Genomic DNA, 20,793 nt, shown 5'->3' on the forward strand with positions numbered 1-20,793 from the left:
ACATGCTGATGTGGAGCGGCTTCTTCTTCTTCTTCTACTTCTTCTTCTTCAACCAGCAGTTTGTGTCCATAAAGTTGCAGTACCACCATCTGCTGGTTCTATCTATACCAATAGCTGGCGCTATGGCTATGAATGGATATTAGCAAATGGGCAGCATTGTGATGACACTTGTGAAGTTTCAGGCAGATCACAGCATGTAGACCAGAGTAACACACCACTTCCTGTTTCATAGAGAGCCATCAGATATTCATTGGAGCACCATGGACCTTTGAGATTATAGTTACGTTTTGATACTTTTCACCAGGACTGCCTGCTGTCTATCCCGGCCAATGTCAGGCCTCGAGGACTTGCCCCCGATGAGGATTGTGTGTCATGTATTTCACTTCTAATGCAAAACGGCTGAATTTCTGTTGGGTTTAGAGTGTCAGTGACATTTTTGTGTCACAGTGTCATTTTTTTTTTTTTTTTTTACTGCGTTTTTCATGTTTCTTACTTTTATTAAGTATTTTTCTCCTTTTTTAATTCCTCTGTTTTCATTGTCTTTCTTTTTCCCCGTTTTTCTTTTATTAAGTCTCTTTTCATTTTTAAATTCCTCTCCTTTTCATTATGTCCCTCTATTTATTATTTTTTTTTTTCGTTTTTACGTTTTTTACCCCGTTTTTTTCTTTACGTCTTTCGACACGCCCAGGCTCCGTCTGGTGACGTCACCACGTCACTTTACGTAAGGCAGGCGCTCCGGGTTCCTGGCGGAGAAGATGGCGGCTCCTGGACCGGGGGAGTATTTCAGCGTCGGGAGCCATGTCTCTTGCCTCACCTGCTTGGGCCAACGTCTGCAAGGAGAAGTGGTCGCGTTTGACTACCAGTCCAAGATGTTGACTCTGAGTATCCTTTGGTGGTTTGGAGCCGGCGGCTGGATGCGGCTCGCTGGCCTGCCTGGCTGCACGGGCCTGTAGGGTAACCGAAAAGATGGCAAATAGTGATCCGCGCAGGCGTAATTGATGCTAGCTAACTTGCAAATCTTTACCCGTTTTAAATATATTTTATCCTACGAGATTGCTGCTCGTCCTGATATCACCCGGCTACGGCATTGCTGTCGTGTTGAGTCCGTTTATCGGTTTCACGGTATCTGCACGGACGTGCATGTGTTTTGAATTCACTCATTGTATTGCCAGACCTCATCATGGATCACTATTTGGCAGCGGCTTCTCGTAAGGCATCATGGCCACAGACCGCCGCTAGCTAGCAGCTAACTGACACCCGCACACCGACACGGCTCCGGTGGACCCACGTTCCCCCCGTGTTGGTGTTCACGGCGTTACTTATAAACGGCTGCGGGTGGTGTTTTTATGAATGGACGCCGTAACCTTCCGCGCCCCGTCCAGGCTACTGTTAGCGCGGCTAGCATGCTAAGTTTCGGTTACACACTCGCACACACCGCCGCTGCGAGGCTCGCTCAATTCACGGTATTAACGTCCTCCAGCTTATCAGCTGGCCTCTCTCACATGTGGATCTGGTGACTGCATTTTTTTTGAGTTATTGTAGAGTGAAGTGTGATTCAGTTGAAGTGGGGTGGGGGTGGGGGGGGGGGAGCATCGCTGCTAGCAGTAGCGTTAGCTCGCCGGGGGGGTGGTCTACACCCATCTGAGTGAATAGTGTGATCACCCCACAACCTCCTCAGACCTGGACCAGGTGATCCAGGGAACAGCTGCACAGCTCAGGAATGGATAGAGACAGAATAGTGACCGTCGAAGGCCTGTTAGTTAGTTAGTTTGTACAGGCCAGTTTACATTGAAACCTGACATTGAACATATTTAGGTGAACTTGGATGCTACACTAGTTCAATTTCCTGTTTTGGGGCTGTTAATATACTGTAATCGACAGGAAACTAGTCGTAGTATAGTGGTGAAGCACATTCAACTTGTAGGTTGACCCACAGTGAAGTATTTATAGACATTTCCTTCTATTTCAGGCATTCATGGTTTGGATTTTACTGTAAATGTCTCTACATTTGACATTTTGTTAAATTTCCTGACTGACATGTCACCTCACAGTGAGTCACTTTTACACACCGAATCCACGATCGACTCCTACACATAATCAGGAGTTTCATAAGGAAGCCTGTGTATGATTTTCAGAGGCAAGGCAGTTTATCAGAACTATTAGAATTTCATCTCCAACCATGTATCCCCTGGCTCCCTCCACGTCTTGCAAACTCTCCTATTTTGTCTCATTTATTACCTGTATGATATTCCTACATTCCCATAGGCTCGCCGCAATTTCATGTTATTTACACAGAACTCACAAAAACAGTTACTGTACTTTACAATATACAAGATGAAGTCCAAAGTGAAAGCAACATCAGACAAATTTCAATGTCAACTCGTTAAATCTTGTTCCCCTCATCACGTCTGCTGTGCTGTTTTTATTAAATTTTTTTCTCCTCCTCCCTCAGTTCGTGTGCCAAAAAACAAACTGGAGTTAAACTGTAAATGTACACAAGAAGCCTGGCATGGCCAGTCACGCCAACAAGTCCAACGAGCTGTTCCTGTGTTACCGACGGGGTGCGAGGGGTTAATGTACTAAAGCTGCAGAGGTGGATATTCACACAATGTTCATATCAAATAGGTTTCAGTGTGTTTCTTAATGTGAGATTTTAATTTTGGAGCAGGGTTTGTGAACAAACGCATGGTTTCATTTGTCATTTGCATGCTTCAGTTTGTTACACGGACCAAGTTTCTCCTACATTTAAAGAAATGATGTAAACTGGTATTTACATAGGAGTGACGGTATGATCTTTTATTGATTTATAAGTCTTTCAGAGTACTTTTTTGCAAAGGCATTACAAATCACGCAATGTTCCATAGTGTGTAATTGATTTTCTTGAGAAATCCCACTTTATATTGATGCAATTTCTTATTTTATTTTTTGCACGAAAGGATCAAATCTAGTTGTTTCTGGTCAGTTAGTTTATTGCTTTCAAACAGATTAAATTGATTTCAAGTGGCACTACTTATACATGTTTAATTTCCAGTTGCTCTTTAAGGGTTAAGATTCATTTCCAGGAAAAAACTGCCACTTGGTAATAATTCAAAAAGGGTCCAGATTAAAAGGATTAGACATTAAATGTATGAGCTGGCTACATCTGCAACAAGTAATGTGTGTCTTTGTGTGGCTACTAGGTGGCAGCACCGCCTGTGTTGTGACATGCCGTTACTGGCACTACCTTTCTGTGTCAGTCAGTGATCGCTGCACTCTGAGCTTTTCTGTGCCGCCGCACTGACGCTCTCATTCAATGTCGTTTCTCTTGAGTGATGCTTTCCTCTGAAGTTGTCTTCCTTGACCCGAGTGCCTCACAGAATGTGCTTCCTCCAGCGGTAAGCCAAACCTCAACGACGTGATCCTGATCAACTTAGCCTATGTTTCCGATGTGGACATCATTAATGACCGCACCGAGACTCCACCCCCACTAGCATCACTGAATGTTAGCAAGGTAAGTCCCACCATGGTGGTTACATAGCTCCTGGGTGTCAGGTGGGATTTTGAAGCATGTAGCAGAAACTTATCATGGTTTTCACCAATTTCATAGAGATCCAGAACTGGGAAATGTGTGTGTCCAAGCAGAATGAATAACATAACTAATATCCCCACGGGTATCATTAAAATCAGCTTTATATTATTTCCTAATCATAAAATAATTAATGTAAACCATCAAAAGTATGTGTGACATAATAACTGATCTTATATCCATGCATCGCCTGTATTCTCTTTCTAGTTTCAAACTCTGTTACCGAGCTACTGATTTGTGTTGGTATAAAAGGTTTGGAAGCACATGGATTGTTTCTGAAGAGTAAATCCTGCAAAGAGAAGCTCTCTGTAGCTCAGAGCTTAAATGTGATCATTTCTTCACAGCTTGCCAATCGAGCGCGGACAGAAAAGGAGGACAAGCTGTCTCAAGCCTATGCAATCAGTGCTGGGGTTTCTGTGGAGGGCCAACAGCTATTCCAGACTATTCACAAAACGTAAGTGTTGAGCTGCAGAACTTCAGATCAGAATCATCAGGAGACAAAATTCAACACTGGTCATCAAGTGTTTTGTACCATTTGTTTGTTTCTTAAGCCCAAATTCTATAATTGGGTTTATGAATGAGGCAGAGAGACTTCTAGATAATCAAAAAAAAGAAACTACTGAAAACGATGTGAGACTCTGTTTAACTGCTTTCCACCTCCAATTAAGAGGATTCTGATTTTCCTCTGCAGCATCAAAGACTGTAAATGGCAGGAGAAGAACATTATTGTGATGGACGACGTTGTAATCTCACCACCTTACCAGGCTGAGAACTGCAAAGGCAAAGAGGGAAGCGCTTTAAGTCATGTACGCAAAATAGTAAGTATCCTCATCTCTGTACAGCACACACACACACCACGTCTCAGACTTAGTTTATTGTTCATGTTGTGTTGATTTTAGTTTTTGTGCAAGTTTGGATTAAGTCAGATAAATCTGTAAATCCCTCGCCGACTTTATCTATTTGCATGATGCAGACCACACAGATTACTTTGAACAGAACGTTTTACCAGACAGATCATCCATGTGATTGTTCTTACTGGTACAATCGAATCCTGACCCCAGAGTAATGGGACGTTTCTCTTTGTCTTGAGCTTTTGGTTTTACTGAAACACACTTCTGTCACTGAGTGCTCTCAAAGAAAACTAGGTTATCTGTTTTTCCTGGTGTGTCCAAGGGAAGGTACGAGGGGCTGCTGTTGTTTTCACTGCCCGTCCCACACAGGGAGACCCTGGACATGTTTATCAGAGAGCAGGGTTGTGGAAAACATAAGGCATGTGGGCCAGAAACAGACCGCAAGAGTCTCCAATCCGGACAACCAACCAAGCAAACTGTAAAGATATCAAAGAAACCATTGATTTTTTTAACAAATGTCTTGAGTAGCAATCAACACACTGAAACCCGAGCTGACATGGTCACAATGCTGCCATGAACGCCAGCAAACTATCAGCAGCCTCAAAGCCATGCTGTCAGTGTGAGTTTTTAAAAACTCCCATGATGCAACCATTATAGGACAAGTTGTTTTTTTGGCATTTCACCAGAAGGTTTTTTGAGATTTTCATGTTGTAATTTAAGTCATTTTCCATAGTAATTGTGTTTTTGTTGAAAATAGACATTTTCATCAGGTACACTCTGTACCACAACAAAGAAAAACTTAAAATATGTTATTACAGCACTAATTTACGAGTTCGGCCCACTTGGGATGAGACGTGGCCCCGGAACTGAATAATGTTTGACACCTCTGATGTGGAGGCTCAAACAAGCATATTCTGAAGTTGTGACAAAAAATTACAGTGTGCATAGAAAAGGGGCTGAGCTGTAGCAGTAATATAACGTTCTTTTATTGTCTTTGTTTTATCTCTATCATATCTTTCCTGTGTGATCTTGTCAGTTTTCATTTACTTTCTTCAGTGAATCTGAAAGTGAAGGGAATTGTGATAAATGCACGTTTTTAACTCCAAATATGTCCTCTGTAGCATGCCACTGTCTTTTTCCATATAGACATGTCGTGATTTTAAGAATGTAGTCAATTTTATTCAGATACCACCAATTACAACTTTGACACTTAACATATTAATATGATATAAAGAAAGAAAATGAATTTCACATAAAGAGGCATCAGTGAAAATCGGCACCGGCAGACTTTAGTTTTTCTCAAAAACATATAAAGCAATTTGTCACTATTTTGATGAGCTCTGCCTCACTTTGTTTCTCCCAATCTTTGTCTCGTAATCACGATTATAATCTTCTAAATTTGTAGTAAACGAGTAAATAAAAGCAGTATTTTGTCCTGGTGATCCACCACAATGACTGTGGTGTCTCAGAGGTGAGACACATTGGGGCAACCAGCAGCCGATAACGTTATATTAACTATCTAAATGTGATAAAGGGAATCAAGCTCAATTCAAGGACTTTGATTTGACACCCTGAGGGCCGGACCCATCCAAGGGGCCACGTACGGCCCCCGAGCCTCATGTTGCCTCCGGTCAGGGTTAGAGGTCACTGAGAGAGCAAAGATATACGACCGCAGGCTAATCAAACTGGAGCGTCACACTTTTAGCTCCCGATTTACCTGCAGGAGGTGACGGAGACTGACATGTTACTAATGTCTGGAGAATGAGGAGAGACGGTCTCGGCATTAAATCTCATCTTCCAGCAGCTCAGACCTTAAAACCATCAACCGTTTTTCCCCCCAAACTGAATTTTGGAGCCGCTTCCATGATCAGTCCAGTGAGTGGATCATCGTCCGCTGATACCCACTTGTTTGTTTCTGTGCTCGCCTCCAACTAGCTCCCCTCGACTCGTTTTAAAACTTCACACCCCAAAGAGGAAAAAGTAGTTCCTCCCAGCTCGAGCGGCCGATAATGTCGGACGGTTTTATTATCCGGAGTTACTTGACCTTGACTATTCAGTTAATGTTTAAGTCGCAGTGAGTTTGACCTTGGATAAAGAAGCAGAGTGAAAACGGTGTCGGTGTGTGAAAATATGTCTCATTATTTGGAGTCTCCTTGAAACCATCCAGGAAGTAATTCAGGGACGAGAGAGAAAGAGGAGAGTATTTTTCAGTCTCACTATTGTACTATGTGAAAACTAACTCGTCTTAAAGTTTATGTATCTCCTGTCAAACTTGTCTAGCGCAAGACGCGTCACAGAAATAATCCCGTCTTCGTCGTTGTTGTTGCAGGTTGAGAAACATTTTAGAGACGTGGAAAGTCAGAAGTCCATGCAACGTTCACAAGCACAGCAAACACAGAAGGACTCCACTTTATCTTCTTGAGTTGGCAGCGCGGGTCGGCCGGGGGAAGGCGACGCGGGAGGTTTTGTTTCCCACTGCCAGACGACGTCGGCATTCCTTGTCCTCAGTTTGAGACCACAAGGAAGAGCGCTGAGGGCCCTGGATCCTGAAGATCAAAAACCATTAATGAAAAAAAAAAAAAAAAGACAAAAAAAGAAAGAGGAAAAGATTAAATCTTAAATTAGACTTTATAAAGAATAATTTAAACATGAACCATAAAGCAACCATAGTTTCCTTAACTAACTTGTCTCATTCTGCCCCCCCACCCCTCCCCCCCCTCCTGTCCCTGAAGCCTTTTTTCTTTTTCCGCCCTCCTTCCTTTGCCTTCAGTTCCATTTCAAAAAGAGAAAACTAGAGCAGTCAGAAAGGCTTGTTAGCTTTATTTTCTGTCATCGTTTCCTTTTTTGCTGTATCCATGTTCTACTGTCTGTATTTTCTGTATTTTAAACAAAATGTGACTTGAAACGCCACACTTTAAAGGACATTTTCTAAAATAAAAATAACAAAAATTCTGACTGTAATACTGTAATTTCCAACACCTTTTGTGAAGCGCCTGCGAGGAACCGCATTGGTGAACAGATTCTGTCCTTGTGCTCTAATCTGGAGCGTCACCTCAACGCTCCGCCGCTACATTATCCCTCGTTTTCTCTTTTCTTTTTTTTTCTTTCACTCCACAGATCAGGCTTTTACGAGGAGCACTCAGGTTTCCCTACCAGGGCTGTTTGGTGGCTCTCTAATCCAGATAATTACCAGGAACTGACGCCATCGTCTTTTCCAATTAATAATTGAAATGTTTTAAGCCTCCGGCTCTAATGCTGCTCTCTGACATTTTGTCTTCTGGAGGACGAGCACTTAATAGTGAACCGGTGTGAAACGGACCGTCCACATGTTAAATGGAGCAGTGGGGAACTGATTTTATTTATTGATAAAGAGGATTCCAGGAAGGTGAAGAGGTTCATGGATGCAGATGACGATTTTAATCGTTTTTTAGGTTTCATTGCGCCTCTTGCCTGCATGTTCCACTATATACAGGATGAAATACGCGTTCAGCAATACGTGGAGGAATCGGGGGGGGGGGGGAAATCAAACAGGTTTGATTTAGTATTAACTATTTGAAGACTGATTTTAGTCTTGGTTGTCCCAACATAGGGAGTCAACAGTCTACAGAGAGCAACCGGTTAATAGAACGGTGAGTTCCACGTTACCAAAATAGACTTCGTTAATCCCTTTTATGCTTCATTACAAACCCTGAAATCATTTATGGAAAGACTCTTATTGGAATGCGGACTTGTCAACTACAGCAGTTGACTCTCATCCCAAACTTGTACAATTGTAAACCTCAGCGACCACCCCCACCCCCACAACCTCCACCTCACCTTGTACCATTACAAAAGTTAAAGGAACCTCATAAACCTACATGTAAAATACAGTTTATTGTATCCTGTACCGACTTCCTCTTTGGGGGTCGCCTCCGGGTGAACTGGTACTGCTTTGGTTTACGGTTTCAAACTTTTGATTCTACAGATTTTCTCCACAAAAGATGCTTTTGGCTCTAGTGTTGTCCATTGCTTCAATGAAGGAGGATTCTATATACCTCTTGTTAGGTCCTTTGACCGATTCATCCTTCTCTTTAGCCCGATTCGCTGCCAATTTTTCTCCCGCTGCTTTGCAAGGTTTTTGAATATTAGGGACAAGGTGTTTACGTTCAACACACTTACATCATTGCAATATTTTAATGGTAACCTTCTGAAAATACTTAAAGGTAGTAGTTTGGTGACATAAATAAATGAAACGCTGACTCACCAATTTTTAAAAACCAACAGGATGCTATACCCCTTGCATTCAATAAGGCTTCTCGACCCCCACCCCAATTAATCTTTGGCGCCCCCTGTGGCAGTGGTCGGGGAATCCCTGGACTTAAGACCACATGCCACAGTGATCATGGAGGCTCTAATGCTCTTCTATGGGAGAGATAATGTTTTGGAGCTTTTAGCTTGAGAGACACTTAAACGTTGCGCGACTGTCGCTGCTTCTCGTCACCACCAACCATTTATGGGGATCTTGCATAATGTCATGCAGAAGTAAGGGGATTACCTAACTACTGCTATCATGAAAAATAAAAGCACTCAGCGTATCCATGAAGAGGAGCAGATGTAGATCCTTATTTTAGGAGCGGCTCCAAAAGAGACCAGATTTGCTCCCCCCTCCCAGATAAGGTCATGTTATGTGATCATCTGTTTAAGCCCATAATCCTTCTCTAATCACGAATATTCGATGTCTGCTCATAGAGAAGCTGCAGGGAACATGAGTGCTGCAGAGTGTTTGTTTCCACATGTTTCGCTCGGAGGAATGAAAGCAGGCGAAGATGACTCTCAGCAGGACTGAGCGCCCCTCCATCCCGAGGCCATGATGCTGGCGGCGACGCCCCTGCTGCCTCTCCTCCTGCACGCCGCCCTGGCCTTCAGGATGTGCCCCAACGCCTGCCTGTGCTACGAGTCCTCCGACCTGGTGGACTGCAGGTCTCGCGGGCTGGCCCGGGTCCCCACCAGCGTCCCCCATGGCACCTGGCTGCTGGACCTCAGCGGGAACAAGCTGGTGGAGGTGCGCTCCAAGTCCTTCATGGGACTGTGGTCCCTCAAGATCCTCCTGATGTCCAACAACAGCATCCACGCTCTGCATCCCCAGGTACCTTCTGCAGTCACGTCCTTAAGCTCTGCGGTGTTTGTGCTTTGCTACTGAGCTGGAGTTGATTTTAAGCTTTCTGTTTTTGAGTGTTTTTCTCAGTACGTTTTGGTTTTAGTCCCTCAATCTGAACACGACTGTTTTCTAATCCAGACCTCCGTGAGGAGAATTCAGAGTCCCAGTGAAAGGATCACAGTTATCCTCACTGCAGAAGTTACATCAGCTCTGGTTGAACGCTAAGATTTTCTGCTTCATTTCGGAAATCAAAGTACTTCCAAAATTAGACTTTTAAAAGGTGTGTGTGTGTGTGTGTGTGTGTGTGTGTAATAATATCCTACTGGTTTGTTATATAACTTTGAAAAACGTCCAGCCAGGTTATTGCCAGTTCACATATTTGCACACATGACACTCCATTATAAAAATAAATCAAAAAGTTCAGAATCCTTTACAAAATTCACATTCAATTTTATATTTGAGATATTTCAGACACTGAAAAGTGACCTCTGCTTTTACAAGAATCCTTTTCTTTAAATTAGTATATTTGCACTTTTGCAATATCCTAAATGACAGGGACTGCATCTAGAACCACAACATTTTATTTGTGGAATCGCGTTAGCCTCGCCAGCATGACAGCCGTTAGCTCGTATCGATGCTAACGAGGTAGGTCAGGTAGCTCCATCACTGTGTGAAACACTGAGCAGGGAGCGTCTCCATGGCAACAGACGCTGATCTCCTCCATGAGGTGCCGCTCTCATCCGCTTTGTATGGGAAATTGTTTTGCCGTTTTTGAGGGATTTCTTTGGAAGCAGTTAGCCGTTAACGTCCCAAAATCTAATCGATTGGTCCTTGGATGATGATAAATCATCCCTGAATTACAGATAGACAGACGAAAACATAACTTGCATCATTATTGTCTTTTTGCTCTCAATTATACAGCCAGTAGTTATCATCCTAATGGAGAATAAAATATTAGAAAAGAAGCTCTCTACTATGAGCAAGGAACAAAAATGAAGATTATGCTTGTTTATTTAAAAATAATATGCTTATAATATGCTTATCTTATTTGTTGCAAAAAGCAAAAACACCATTATCTCTTTAAAATGTAGTCAGATTACAATCAGTGCTGGTCTGTAACCAAAGAAAGTTTGTACAACGACTGTTTATTACTGACATTTACTTAATTAATAGTTAAGTAAAGTACCTAATGGGTTGTAATACAAGCTACTATTCCTCCAGAGGCATAAAATATCCTCATTAACAGCACATTCCTCAAACACAAGGCCGCTTGTTGTAACTCTAAATGTAGATAAACTTATAAGACCAAGTCATCAGCAAATTAATATGAATGGTAGGTGTGTTTAGCAGCGACAGAAACAGACACTGAAGCTTGAGATTGAGTACAAACACCTTTTATGAGTCTTTTAAATCGTCGTGTCGCATTAACGTACACTTTCTCTTCACCGCAGGCTCTGTCGTCGCTTCACTTCCTGGAGAGGCTGGACTTGAGTTACAACCGGCTGCGTTGGCTCCCGGTGGATTTCTCCGGAAGCCTGTCTGCCCTGCAGGAGCTCCGGCTGGACCACAACCTGCTGCAGCACATCGACTCCTCCTCCCTGGCGGACTCCGAAAACCTGAAGAAGCTGGACCTGAGCCACAACCGCATCCGAGCGATGGACCTGGGAGCGTTCAGCGGCCTGTCCCGACTGCGCCTCCTCAACCTGGATGGGAACAAGCTGAACGTGCTGAAGGAGGGTCTGCTGAGCAGGCAGCAGAGCCTGGAGGTGCTGCTGCTCAGCCACAACAACATCTCGCTGGTGGAGCCCGAAGCCCTGGCCCCCCTGCGGGGCCTGACGCTGCTGGGTCTGCAGGGCAACCAGCTGGTGCACATCCGCTTCAAGACCTTCCTGAAGCTGCACACCACCAGCACCCAGCTGCAAATGTCCTCCAACCCCTGGACGTGCGACTGCGAGCTGCAGCGCGTCTTCGGCAAGATCCAGTACGTCCGCCATCTGCACGTGGAGGACTACGAGGACATCGTGTGCCACGCCCCGGCCCAGCAGGCCGGGAGCTCGCTGGCCTCGCTGGACAGCCAGCTGTGCATCGCCGAGACGGCCACGGTGCTCGTCATCACCATCACGGTGCTGCTGGCGGTGATCGGGACTCTGGTGAAAGCCGAGCGCAACCGCATGAAGAGCAAACACACCGTGCAGGAGGACGCCGCCGCCAAGAGGAACGACACGAGTTCAGTTCACTAATCACACTTTATTAATGTACCGGAGGGAATTCCTTTTTCCATCATTGACCACATTGTGGCGCTCCAGGGAGCTGATGGGGGGAGTCAAGGCTCATGCTCATGGAGCCAAAGTGGGAATCAAACCTGCAAACTTTCAATACCAAAATCCGCTTCTCTAGCCTTGATGCCGCCACTGCCCCTCAACCAATGGACGTGGCTGCTATGTAAAGACGCACCCTCCATCCAATAGGAGCCGTTTGAAGTTCAGTGTCTTGCTCAAGGACACTTCGGCACGTGTACATGGTGGAGAATGGGAGTTGAACCTGCAACCCTCCAATTGAGAGACTCTACCAACTGAGCAAAGCATTGATTTATTGCAGTATGGCAACACTGGCTGCATGTAGAAGTACCGGTTCGTCTCAGCGGTCTAAGGGGCTTTCTGTGTGGTTTTCATGTTCTCCCTGCATTTCTGATTTGGCCTGAATTTAAGGTTTTCCATCCATCAATAGTCTAGAACAGAGGCGTGCAACCTGCGGCCACATGTGGCTCATCAGCTCCTCTGTAGCGGCTCCATGAAGCTTTCAGAACATTTCACGTAAATAGTCATTTAATTTTCATTTTTATTTTATTTGCATTCAAAATGGGCCTAATCTCCGGAATGAAAATGGCAAAATAAGATAAAATGTAAAATGAAAAAAATATTACAAAACAAACTTATGGATAAAATAGCTTAAACTACTACTTAGTAAAGAAATAAAGTAAAAAATTATAACGTAAATACTCAATTTTATAGTGTATCTTTGTTTTAGGAAAAGAAAAACATTGAAAAAAATGTAAGGAAAAAATGCGAGTATAGCTAAAGCAGCATAAAATTGAGGGGGAAAAAATCTTGAAAAGAAATGACAAAAGCTGAAACTAACAATATATCTGAAAGTTTGTTTTGTAATATTTTTTTTTCATTTTACCAGTTTTCTTTATTTTATATAATTATGTTTTGCAGAGCCAGTCAAATTGTATTTACTGGGAAACTGTGTACAGCATCAATGTTTTCTATCAGCCATCCATCTTCTATACCCTGTCATCCAACACCCACAAATATTGACACCTATTTGGTTCATTTAGAGAGCGGTTCTAATACATATGCTTTTGGTCCGTGGGGAGAACAAAGTGAAACAAGACTGTCGCCTAATTTAAGATGGTTTAAGGTATGGTAATTATCCTCCTTGACTCCATGTGTAGCGTTTGACCAAGATATAGTACATGATTCAATAAAACCAGAAGGAACCATTTATAAAGGGCGTGTGTTTATCTTGAGGCTCTACTTCGTCCCAACCTGCCTTCAGACTTCTAAAGATGTTATTTTCATAATTCTGTCAAGTTAGGAAGTGACAGTCACCATTAAAAAAAAAATCTTTTATTTAGTCCGTCTGTGTTTACTGAACATGAAGCTTTGATATTCCAATGTTTAAACTGTTTTTCGATGAAAAGCAGCAACATGAACGACTTAAACAATCGCTATAAAATATGGCTATTTACAGATACAAAATCAGAGCTTCGTGGATTTAATGGAAATGGTGGTACAGTCGAGGCGTAGTGTAGACGTGAGCAAAACGTTCCCATTTCAGAAGCAAAGACAGCCGCCACCCTTTTATTTCAAATCCCGGTAAAAATCGTTCTAAAACTTTTAAGACTTTTCGAACAAAAGTTTCCTTTACATGTTATAGTGTCACATCGGAGCGGAATAAAAGCACAAAAATGTAAACATGAGTCCAAATAAATTATCCAAAAAAAAAAAAAGAAGTTTGCTTTGTGGTAGGAAACGCCGCCTGTTTCCATCCTGAGCGTCACCGAGTGAGAGGAGAAGTGCAAAGTCAGCCGGCGACAGAGTCAACAATCTTGGCGTGCCCGGGTTCAGCCGTCGGTGGCGAGGAGCAGCACGGCGCCGAAGATGCCCACGTTGTGTCCAATCAGCTTCATCTGGTTCCAGAACTCCACCTTGCGCGTGTGGTGCCAGTAGCCCACGTTGCCGTCGATGAAGAGGACGACCAGCGGAAGCACGGTGGCGAGGATCTGAGCCGCCGGCCGGATGTAGCAGCCGGAGAGGAACGCCAGCGCCAGGACGCCGAAGAGCACCTCCAGCAGCACGAGGGTGATCTCGCCGCCCAGGATGTGGTTCAGGTAGGCCAGCCGGTCCTCTTTACTGTGCTGCAGGGAGTACACCTGGTGGGAGGGGCCAAACAAACACTTATTGGAACCTCACGTCTCATCAGATCGCCCACTCGTCATCCAAATGGGTTCACTTCACATCAAAAAGGAAACACGCTGCTCCAGACGTCAAGCGGTTTTTCTTTAACACGGACCTTGACATGAAAACCATTTTTGATTTGTGGTGAGAATATTCAGAAAAATACAAATCAGGGAAGTCAAACACATTTTAGTGGGTTCGACTGGTAAAATAGTGCCATAATAACCTTTATATTTAAACTTTTTAAAAATGTAAACCTCTAATGAACTTGATGGAAAATCTAAACTAAAAGAAGAGCAGTGAGGAAGTTCTGCCTGAAAGGTTTCTGCTGTAATAAAGTAGAATTGAGTGATCAGAGTGTCGTCGTCCGATGAACTAATATCGTATAATCTCACCAAGTCACGCATTAACGAGTCAGGATTGGTCTGGCTGCGGACGCGGCAGCAGTGTTGCTTTTAGCCCGGTGGATGTGTTTTAATTCTTCATACTCTCAGAGAATAACTGATCAGTCAACCCAGGAACCCGAGAGATCCTTCATGCCTTCATCACGGTTTGTAGTACAGGCCTCTGGTGTCTCTGCGTGTTTGGATACTTGATATAAAACTCAATGTTAAACATGATAAATCTGGTAGTAAAAACAGTTTGACAACCGCATCTTAATTCAATGTATTTTCATTCTCTTTATTTCTACAGAATCCATGTCAGACCACATTTGAATTTTTTCCCCCACCCAAATATGAGCCTTGTCAGGAGGGGATTGTCTCATAATCTGGGTCACCTTTAAATTGGGCTTTATTTGAGTTTTGCAGTATTTACGAAATATCGAATACCAGAAGAAATCCTTTGTAGTTCAGAGGGGCGTTTTTAAATGTTTTGTCCCACGAACAGCCAAAGAAAACCACATTATATTCCATTTACAGTCGGATCCAGAACCATAAAAGCAATATGACAAAAACTAAATCACTGGGATTATAATTGGAACCTAATCTCCTTTATAAAGAGGCACTCTTCATGAGAGCGATCTGTAAAAACGGGCGGCTCTTACCATGCAGATGAGGTAGACTCCCAGAAACACTTGTCCGGTGGACTGCAGAGACCTGCTGCGAGGTTTTTGGCGGTACACTTCCCCGGCGCCGCTGGCCAGAACCAGGAAGCCTCCGATGATGGCCAGAGCTCTGGAATACATCCGAACCTGCGGGGAGACGAGACTCAGACGCGTTTCCACCGCAGTGTCACCTCCGCTCGCTGACGGGTCCCAGATCCACTTTTCACCTCCGTGTGTGACACAGATCGACGCTGACCTGGGCCATTAACCCTTTAAGTAGGAGGCAGGCGTCCAAAAGGCTACTGATTGTTACCGGGAATTCAAAATGGGATTTAATCTTATTTGTGCAAAAAAAATAAATAAAAAAATTGCCACAACACAGAAATCTGTTGACCTGTTTTTTTCTAAGTAAATCAATTGTAAGGTCACCTGAAGAAAACATACAAAAGCATGAATCCTCATTCAAACACAGGAGAGGACGAAATAAAACAAGAATTTCTATTAATTCCAGAGGGTTAGCGGCACCATTCAGTTCATCAATCAAGAAATTGGAGGGACAAATTCTTGTTATGAAAAAAAAAAAAGATGAAAGAAATCTAGAAAAATCTACTTTTATATGAACAAGTCTTTAAAGGCTTTTTTTTTTTTTTTTTTACAAATAACAGGCAGTTTTAATACTAGAGAATACTCTACGCCGCTAAAATGTGTAGAAACAAACCTCAATGACTTCTTGATCCCCAAAAGACTTAAACAATTAAGTACTTATTTATGTCTTGTTTGTAATTCTATAAAAGCAAACAGACTTCAAGTCTTTTCTAATTGACTGTAAACTGGAGCAAAGTATTTATTTCTTGACTATTAAACTATAAATCATCAATTTAAGTAAAAATTGTTATGCACACATTTCTTTCCATAAGTTTAAATATTGAGTTATAATCCAGTAAACAATGAATATTCTAAAGTGTTTATTGTAGAAATGTTGGATTAATGATCACACAGACTATTTTTCATGAAAGAAACTTCAGTTTATTTAATTTTGACAGTAATAATCCCAGAAAACCGCTACAGCATGTTTATGTCCAGGTTTGTCTCTGATCAATGAATTGATCAGGTCTGAGATGAGTACAGTCGGTAATCTGAGAAGCCGCTTGGTAACTCACCTTGAGCCAGTCTCCGTAGTGAACCTGCCCTCCGACGTACGAGGCGTACGTACTGACCGCGAGCTCGACGGCGGCGGCCAGCGCAAACCATCTTCTCTTGACCCCGAACGACATGAAGCTGGAGCAGAGCACCGCCGCGCCCATGTCCACGTACAGGTACGGCACATGGATGTCTGGTTTCCTGCAGATGACGGAGAAATTGAACAATCGAAACCAAGCACAAGGAACCAACCCGTAGTTTCAGAAACACTTCAAACTATTTGTCACATTGAAACAAGAGACTTTGGACTGTTTGGTGTCGACAAATAATCTCGCAGGTTGAAAATAAACTGTAAATTGAATTGGAACAGTTTACTGTGGCGGGATTTACAAAAATGTGTCACACGGCGCCCCTTTGTGAGGACACACCATCACTCCCAAGACCCACGATTCATTTTAACTTTAAATGGAAGTTCTAAAAAGGACTGCAATGAGATTAAATTAACCGATTTTGGAAATATATTAACAACAAAACTGGTGAGCAATAATTATATAACTTCAGTCAGATAATTAGAATTTGAATTGTGATTTTCCGTATGAGCTCATGAAACAATGGGCACCGTTAAATGATCAGTTTTTCTTTTGCTCCGTCTTTCAGTCATGGAGTCGGAGGTAAACAGACATTTCAGAACCTCACAAGATAATTCGTTAGAATAACTTCCGCCACTCAAAATGTATTCCAAGCTGGATCACATCAGCCAGTTGATATTAAATAACTGTTGTGTGCTACAGTTTGTATCCAAGTCGAGTGTTGTGTGAAGCTTTATTGCAACTGAAGAAACAAGAGACGTCAAACATTTCCGCAGAAGAGCCTGATCCTGCAACATGTTTGAACAACTTTTAAACACAGTTACTTTGAAGACTGCCGCCTGACCAAACATTAAAGTGTCTTCTCTTCATTTGAATCCTTGAATCTGATGACGCTGGAGAAATTATCTGTTTACAATTGTTTGAAAATTAGATGAAAAGGCGAGTGCGTTTACTAAAAAGTATTAGAGATGAATCATCATTGTAGTATTGTAGTGAGGTAAAGTTACAGTTACTTTAATACCACAGGGGTAATTACAGGTCCGTTCAGAGGGTATGGGACCAGCTCACCACAAACTGAAACAATACTCCACCAGAATACACGCATGAGATTAAAAACAGGGCTCAAGAGGAGAAATTACAGCCTGTTGTTCCACCAGATTACAGACTTGGCTTGTGCCATTTTAATTTAAACATTCCCACATGTTCCAGACCCTCACAGGTTCCATTAACTGGTAAAAGCGACCACCAGATGTCCACGTTTCACATAAAAGACACGCAGGAGTTTTAAAGTGCTGTCCGGATGCAGCGAGGCCTGTCGGCGATAACCTTTTAGTTAACAGATTGTAGTTTTAGTAAGTTTGCCTCTTCCTTGCTCTCTCACTACCGTTAGCTCCTGGGCTAACGTTAGCTTCCTGCACCACAGTGCGAGACTTTTTCTTTCTCACCTTTTTGAGTCCGCGCGCTCAGCAAACAGCATCAACATACTGAAGCAGTTCCAAAAGCCGAATCTGGTCAAAACAAACGCCCCGAGCTGGCTGAGAAACCTCAACATCTGCTTCCTACTGGGTGCTGCCATTTTTCCAACTCATAGATCCGCCGCCGACAAGAGCGAAACATTAATGACATCCGGTTTCAAAATAACAACAGAGAGCTTCCTTCGACGGTTTAGTTAATTCATTTAATCGTGCCGGAAATTTTATTCTGAAAAAAAGAGGGTCATGTTTCTATTGGCTGACACGAATCAAGCTGAACGCTGATTGGTTCACTCAAATGACTAGGAAAGACTACCAAACCGAGTCGACACTGCCCCTTGCAGGACACATTTACGAATTACAAACCAAGAGCTTACCGATAGGTTCGCGGAGTTTATCACAGAGGATTGTCAGATCTGGCCCTTCACAATAAGATGCATGAGGTTTTACTTCCTCTTTTAGCAAATCATTTTCTTTCTAATTATCTTTCATCATAATAGTTTAAGGATTTTAATTGAGCTTTTACCCAATATGTATTTGTGATTGTATTTACACCAATATTAATTCTGAAATTACATTTTATCTGTTTTGACCTGCATGCAAATCTACTTAAATGGATTGGTTATTTATTTCAAGATAAAATCTAATGTTTTAAGAGTTTGATTACTTTCCTAATGAATTTATTTTAGGGGATAATTATTATTCAACTTGCTATGTGACTGACTTATTTCAGCTACACCAGCATTTGTTTATAGTATACTGCAGTGGAGGATCTTCCTATGAACTAAGTTTTAATAATTATACTCGAATAAATGACTTCATAATGCAAAAGTTCCAGTGCTGTGGGGAAGCAAAACGTCTAATTTTCAAGAAAAGTTGTTACTGCTCTAGCCTCAAAATAAGACGGGTGAATGTGTTCTGTGTGGCGTCTGCATGTTCACCCTGTGTGTAGATTTTCTCCAGTTTCTTCAAATAGTCACAAGAGGTGAATTTTAGGTTGACCTGTGAACTTCAACTAAAGGTTTTCAAGCCTTCTCTGTTTTGTTATTTCTAATTTTAGTCATGAAAGTCATATAGTATCTCACAATTTAAAAAATACAATATAACATTTTAACCAGAAGTCAAAGATATTACAATGACATTAAAAGTTTGGTCTTAGTTTGATCTTTTATATGTTGACAAAAGAATTAACTTTCAACTGATACTAAACTCTTTTAGATGCTTGTGTGCATGTTTAATTTTTGGCTTAACAGCAGGCTTAGTCAGAAGAGAAAACCTTGAACAAGACCAAAATTCTGATCTTCCAATAGACTTGTGAAATATATAGCAATATTACATCATTTTGGGACATACAAATAGAAAACACAACTGGCATACATTGTATTGGGGCATTTCACTGCTTTGATATTGGTATTGAGTTATCTTTCTTCAACATTCTTTTTCCACTTTAGTCTTTATTGCTTTTTCAATTTTTTTCTCCAACACAAACAGACAGAACAGTGGGAAGCTCTAGAGTCACACATCTTTAGGACAAACCTGAGCATCACAAGGGTTTTTGAAATCAGGACAGTAAAAGAGACAAAACAGCAAATAACTACGCAAAGAAAAACAGTTATAACAGTTTACTTAAAGGTATAAACAAAACGACCAAAATAAGGACAAAACACAACTACAGGATGTTTCTATTTGAGTATTTTGAGTATTTAGGATTTCTGTATTTTCTGAGTTTATTGTGTTGACACCTTCCTCAAAGTCTATTTTAAACCTTTTTTCTTTTTGCTGAAAGCCAGGACTTCCTATGGCAGTTTCGTCGTTGTGTGCACTGTAAACAACTACACAGAGAAAATAACAGCAAGATATCAACACAGAAAAGACAACAAAACAAAGGACAAGACACAACTACAGGAGACACAAAGAAAACACGGACACAAAAGGCTTTCAAACAACTTCCGGTCCACAAAGATGAGTAGGACAATAGTCGAACACTAAAGAAATTACTTTTAAGTAATTCAAAAACATCACAGGGATTCTTAAAATAACTAGACAACAACCACAGAGATAAACAACTATGAAAGACAAAAATATGCAAAAACATCTCACAAAGAAACCCTAAGTGACAAATTAAGGATAAAACAATATGCATGTTAATCACAAACAATAAAAGAGCGTGAAATTATAATGAAGCATAAAAGACAACAAGAAAACAATCAATTGACCAGATTGATTGGGGGGGGTTGAAGGTCACGCCTTATTGTTGCATGATATTTCCCCTAACATATGAAACAAATCGTGATACAGAGAACCTAATAAATATTAAACACAGTTTAAAATGATTTCCTGCCAAAAAGTTGATGTGATAAACCGTTATAGCTTTAGAGTCGGACCACAAGTGTCCCACGATGGTTGTCGTCTATACGAAGACTTACCAAATGATCACATTTGAAGATTTCTACTTTCTAGTATTGCTCGCAATTGAAACAAAGCATATAACCTCCTACATACTGAAAAACCCACAAGACGATTTCAGAGGGTTGAATAACATTTTAATTGAATTAAAAACAGACATTTTTTTTTCAAAATCTTTAACTTCAGTTTGATCATTTGAGGGGACGGAAACGTGAATGAGAACGAGGGTGAAGAAGTTTTTCGTCAAGTCGACTCAGTGACACATGATAATGAGCATCTAAACACTGCCGTTAATCCGCGATGACGTGTTCGAGGTTAATCTGTCGTAGATGAGACTAGCCCAGATCCTGAAAATGGCTTAGTGTGAGTCCTGCCGAAGGTTTACTCCAGGATCAGTGGACGGTCACGTCTCGGATGAAACGTCAATCGGACCGAATGATCGTGGAGGAGAGGGCGTAACTTTCTGACATGATGTGCAATAAGGAGTTTTCATCCCAGACTGAACTACAAAATAAATCAAATCAACTGGATCCACCCTTAAATCGTCAACAACCCAAGATGAAACTCAAGTAAAACTGAGCATGAAGGATTACATGAAACATTCATGGAATCCTGTCCTGAAAAT

At 41.9% G+C, this 20,793-nt stretch overlaps 3 protein-coding genes across 3 annotated transcripts; 2 read left to right on the forward strand and 1 right to left on the reverse strand.

Moving 5' to 3' along the window:
* Nucleotides 1-725: 725 nt before the first annotated feature.
* On the forward strand, nt 726-7,368 carry lsm12b (LSM12 homolog b). The gene is made up of 5 exons (XM_080471449.1): nt 726-882; nt 3,357-3,490; nt 3,910-4,019; nt 4,257-4,383; nt 6,746-7,368. Exons 1-5 carry the CDS (start codon nt 756-758, stop codon nt 6,836-6,838), a joined length of 591 nt encoding a protein of 196 aa, XP_080327575.1. The 5' UTR covers nt 726-755; the 3' UTR covers nt 6,839-7,368.
* Nucleotides 7,369-9,119: 1,751 nt separating this feature from the next.
* On the forward strand, nt 9,120-13,555 carry LOC308118980 (uncharacterized protein). Its single transcript, XM_080478724.1, has 2 exons — nt 9,120-9,541; nt 11,005-13,555. The coding sequence occupies exons 1-2, from the start codon at nt 9,263-9,265 to the stop codon at nt 11,791-11,793; spliced, it is 1,068 nt and encodes a 355-aa protein (XP_080334850.1). The 5' UTR covers nt 9,120-9,262; the 3' UTR covers nt 11,794-13,555.
* Nucleotides 13,166-17,904, reverse strand: tmem101 (transmembrane protein 101). The gene is made up of 4 exons (XM_080478737.1): nt 17,736-17,904; nt 16,222-16,402; nt 15,062-15,208; nt 13,166-13,991 (listed from the first exon to the last, which is right to left on the reverse strand). The coding sequence occupies exons 1-4, from the start codon at nt 17,864-17,866 to the stop codon at nt 13,683-13,685; spliced, it is 768 nt and encodes a 255-aa protein (XP_080334863.1). The 5' UTR covers nt 17,867-17,904; the 3' UTR covers nt 13,166-13,682.
* Between the last annotated feature and the right edge of the window lie 2,889 nt (nt 17,905-20,793).

This window comes from Lipophrys pholis (assembly GCF_963383615.2).
Source record: "Lipophrys pholis genome assembly, chromosome: 1".
NCBI classification, from domain to species: Eukaryota; Metazoa; Chordata; class Actinopteri; order Blenniiformes; family Blenniidae; genus Lipophrys; species Lipophrys pholis.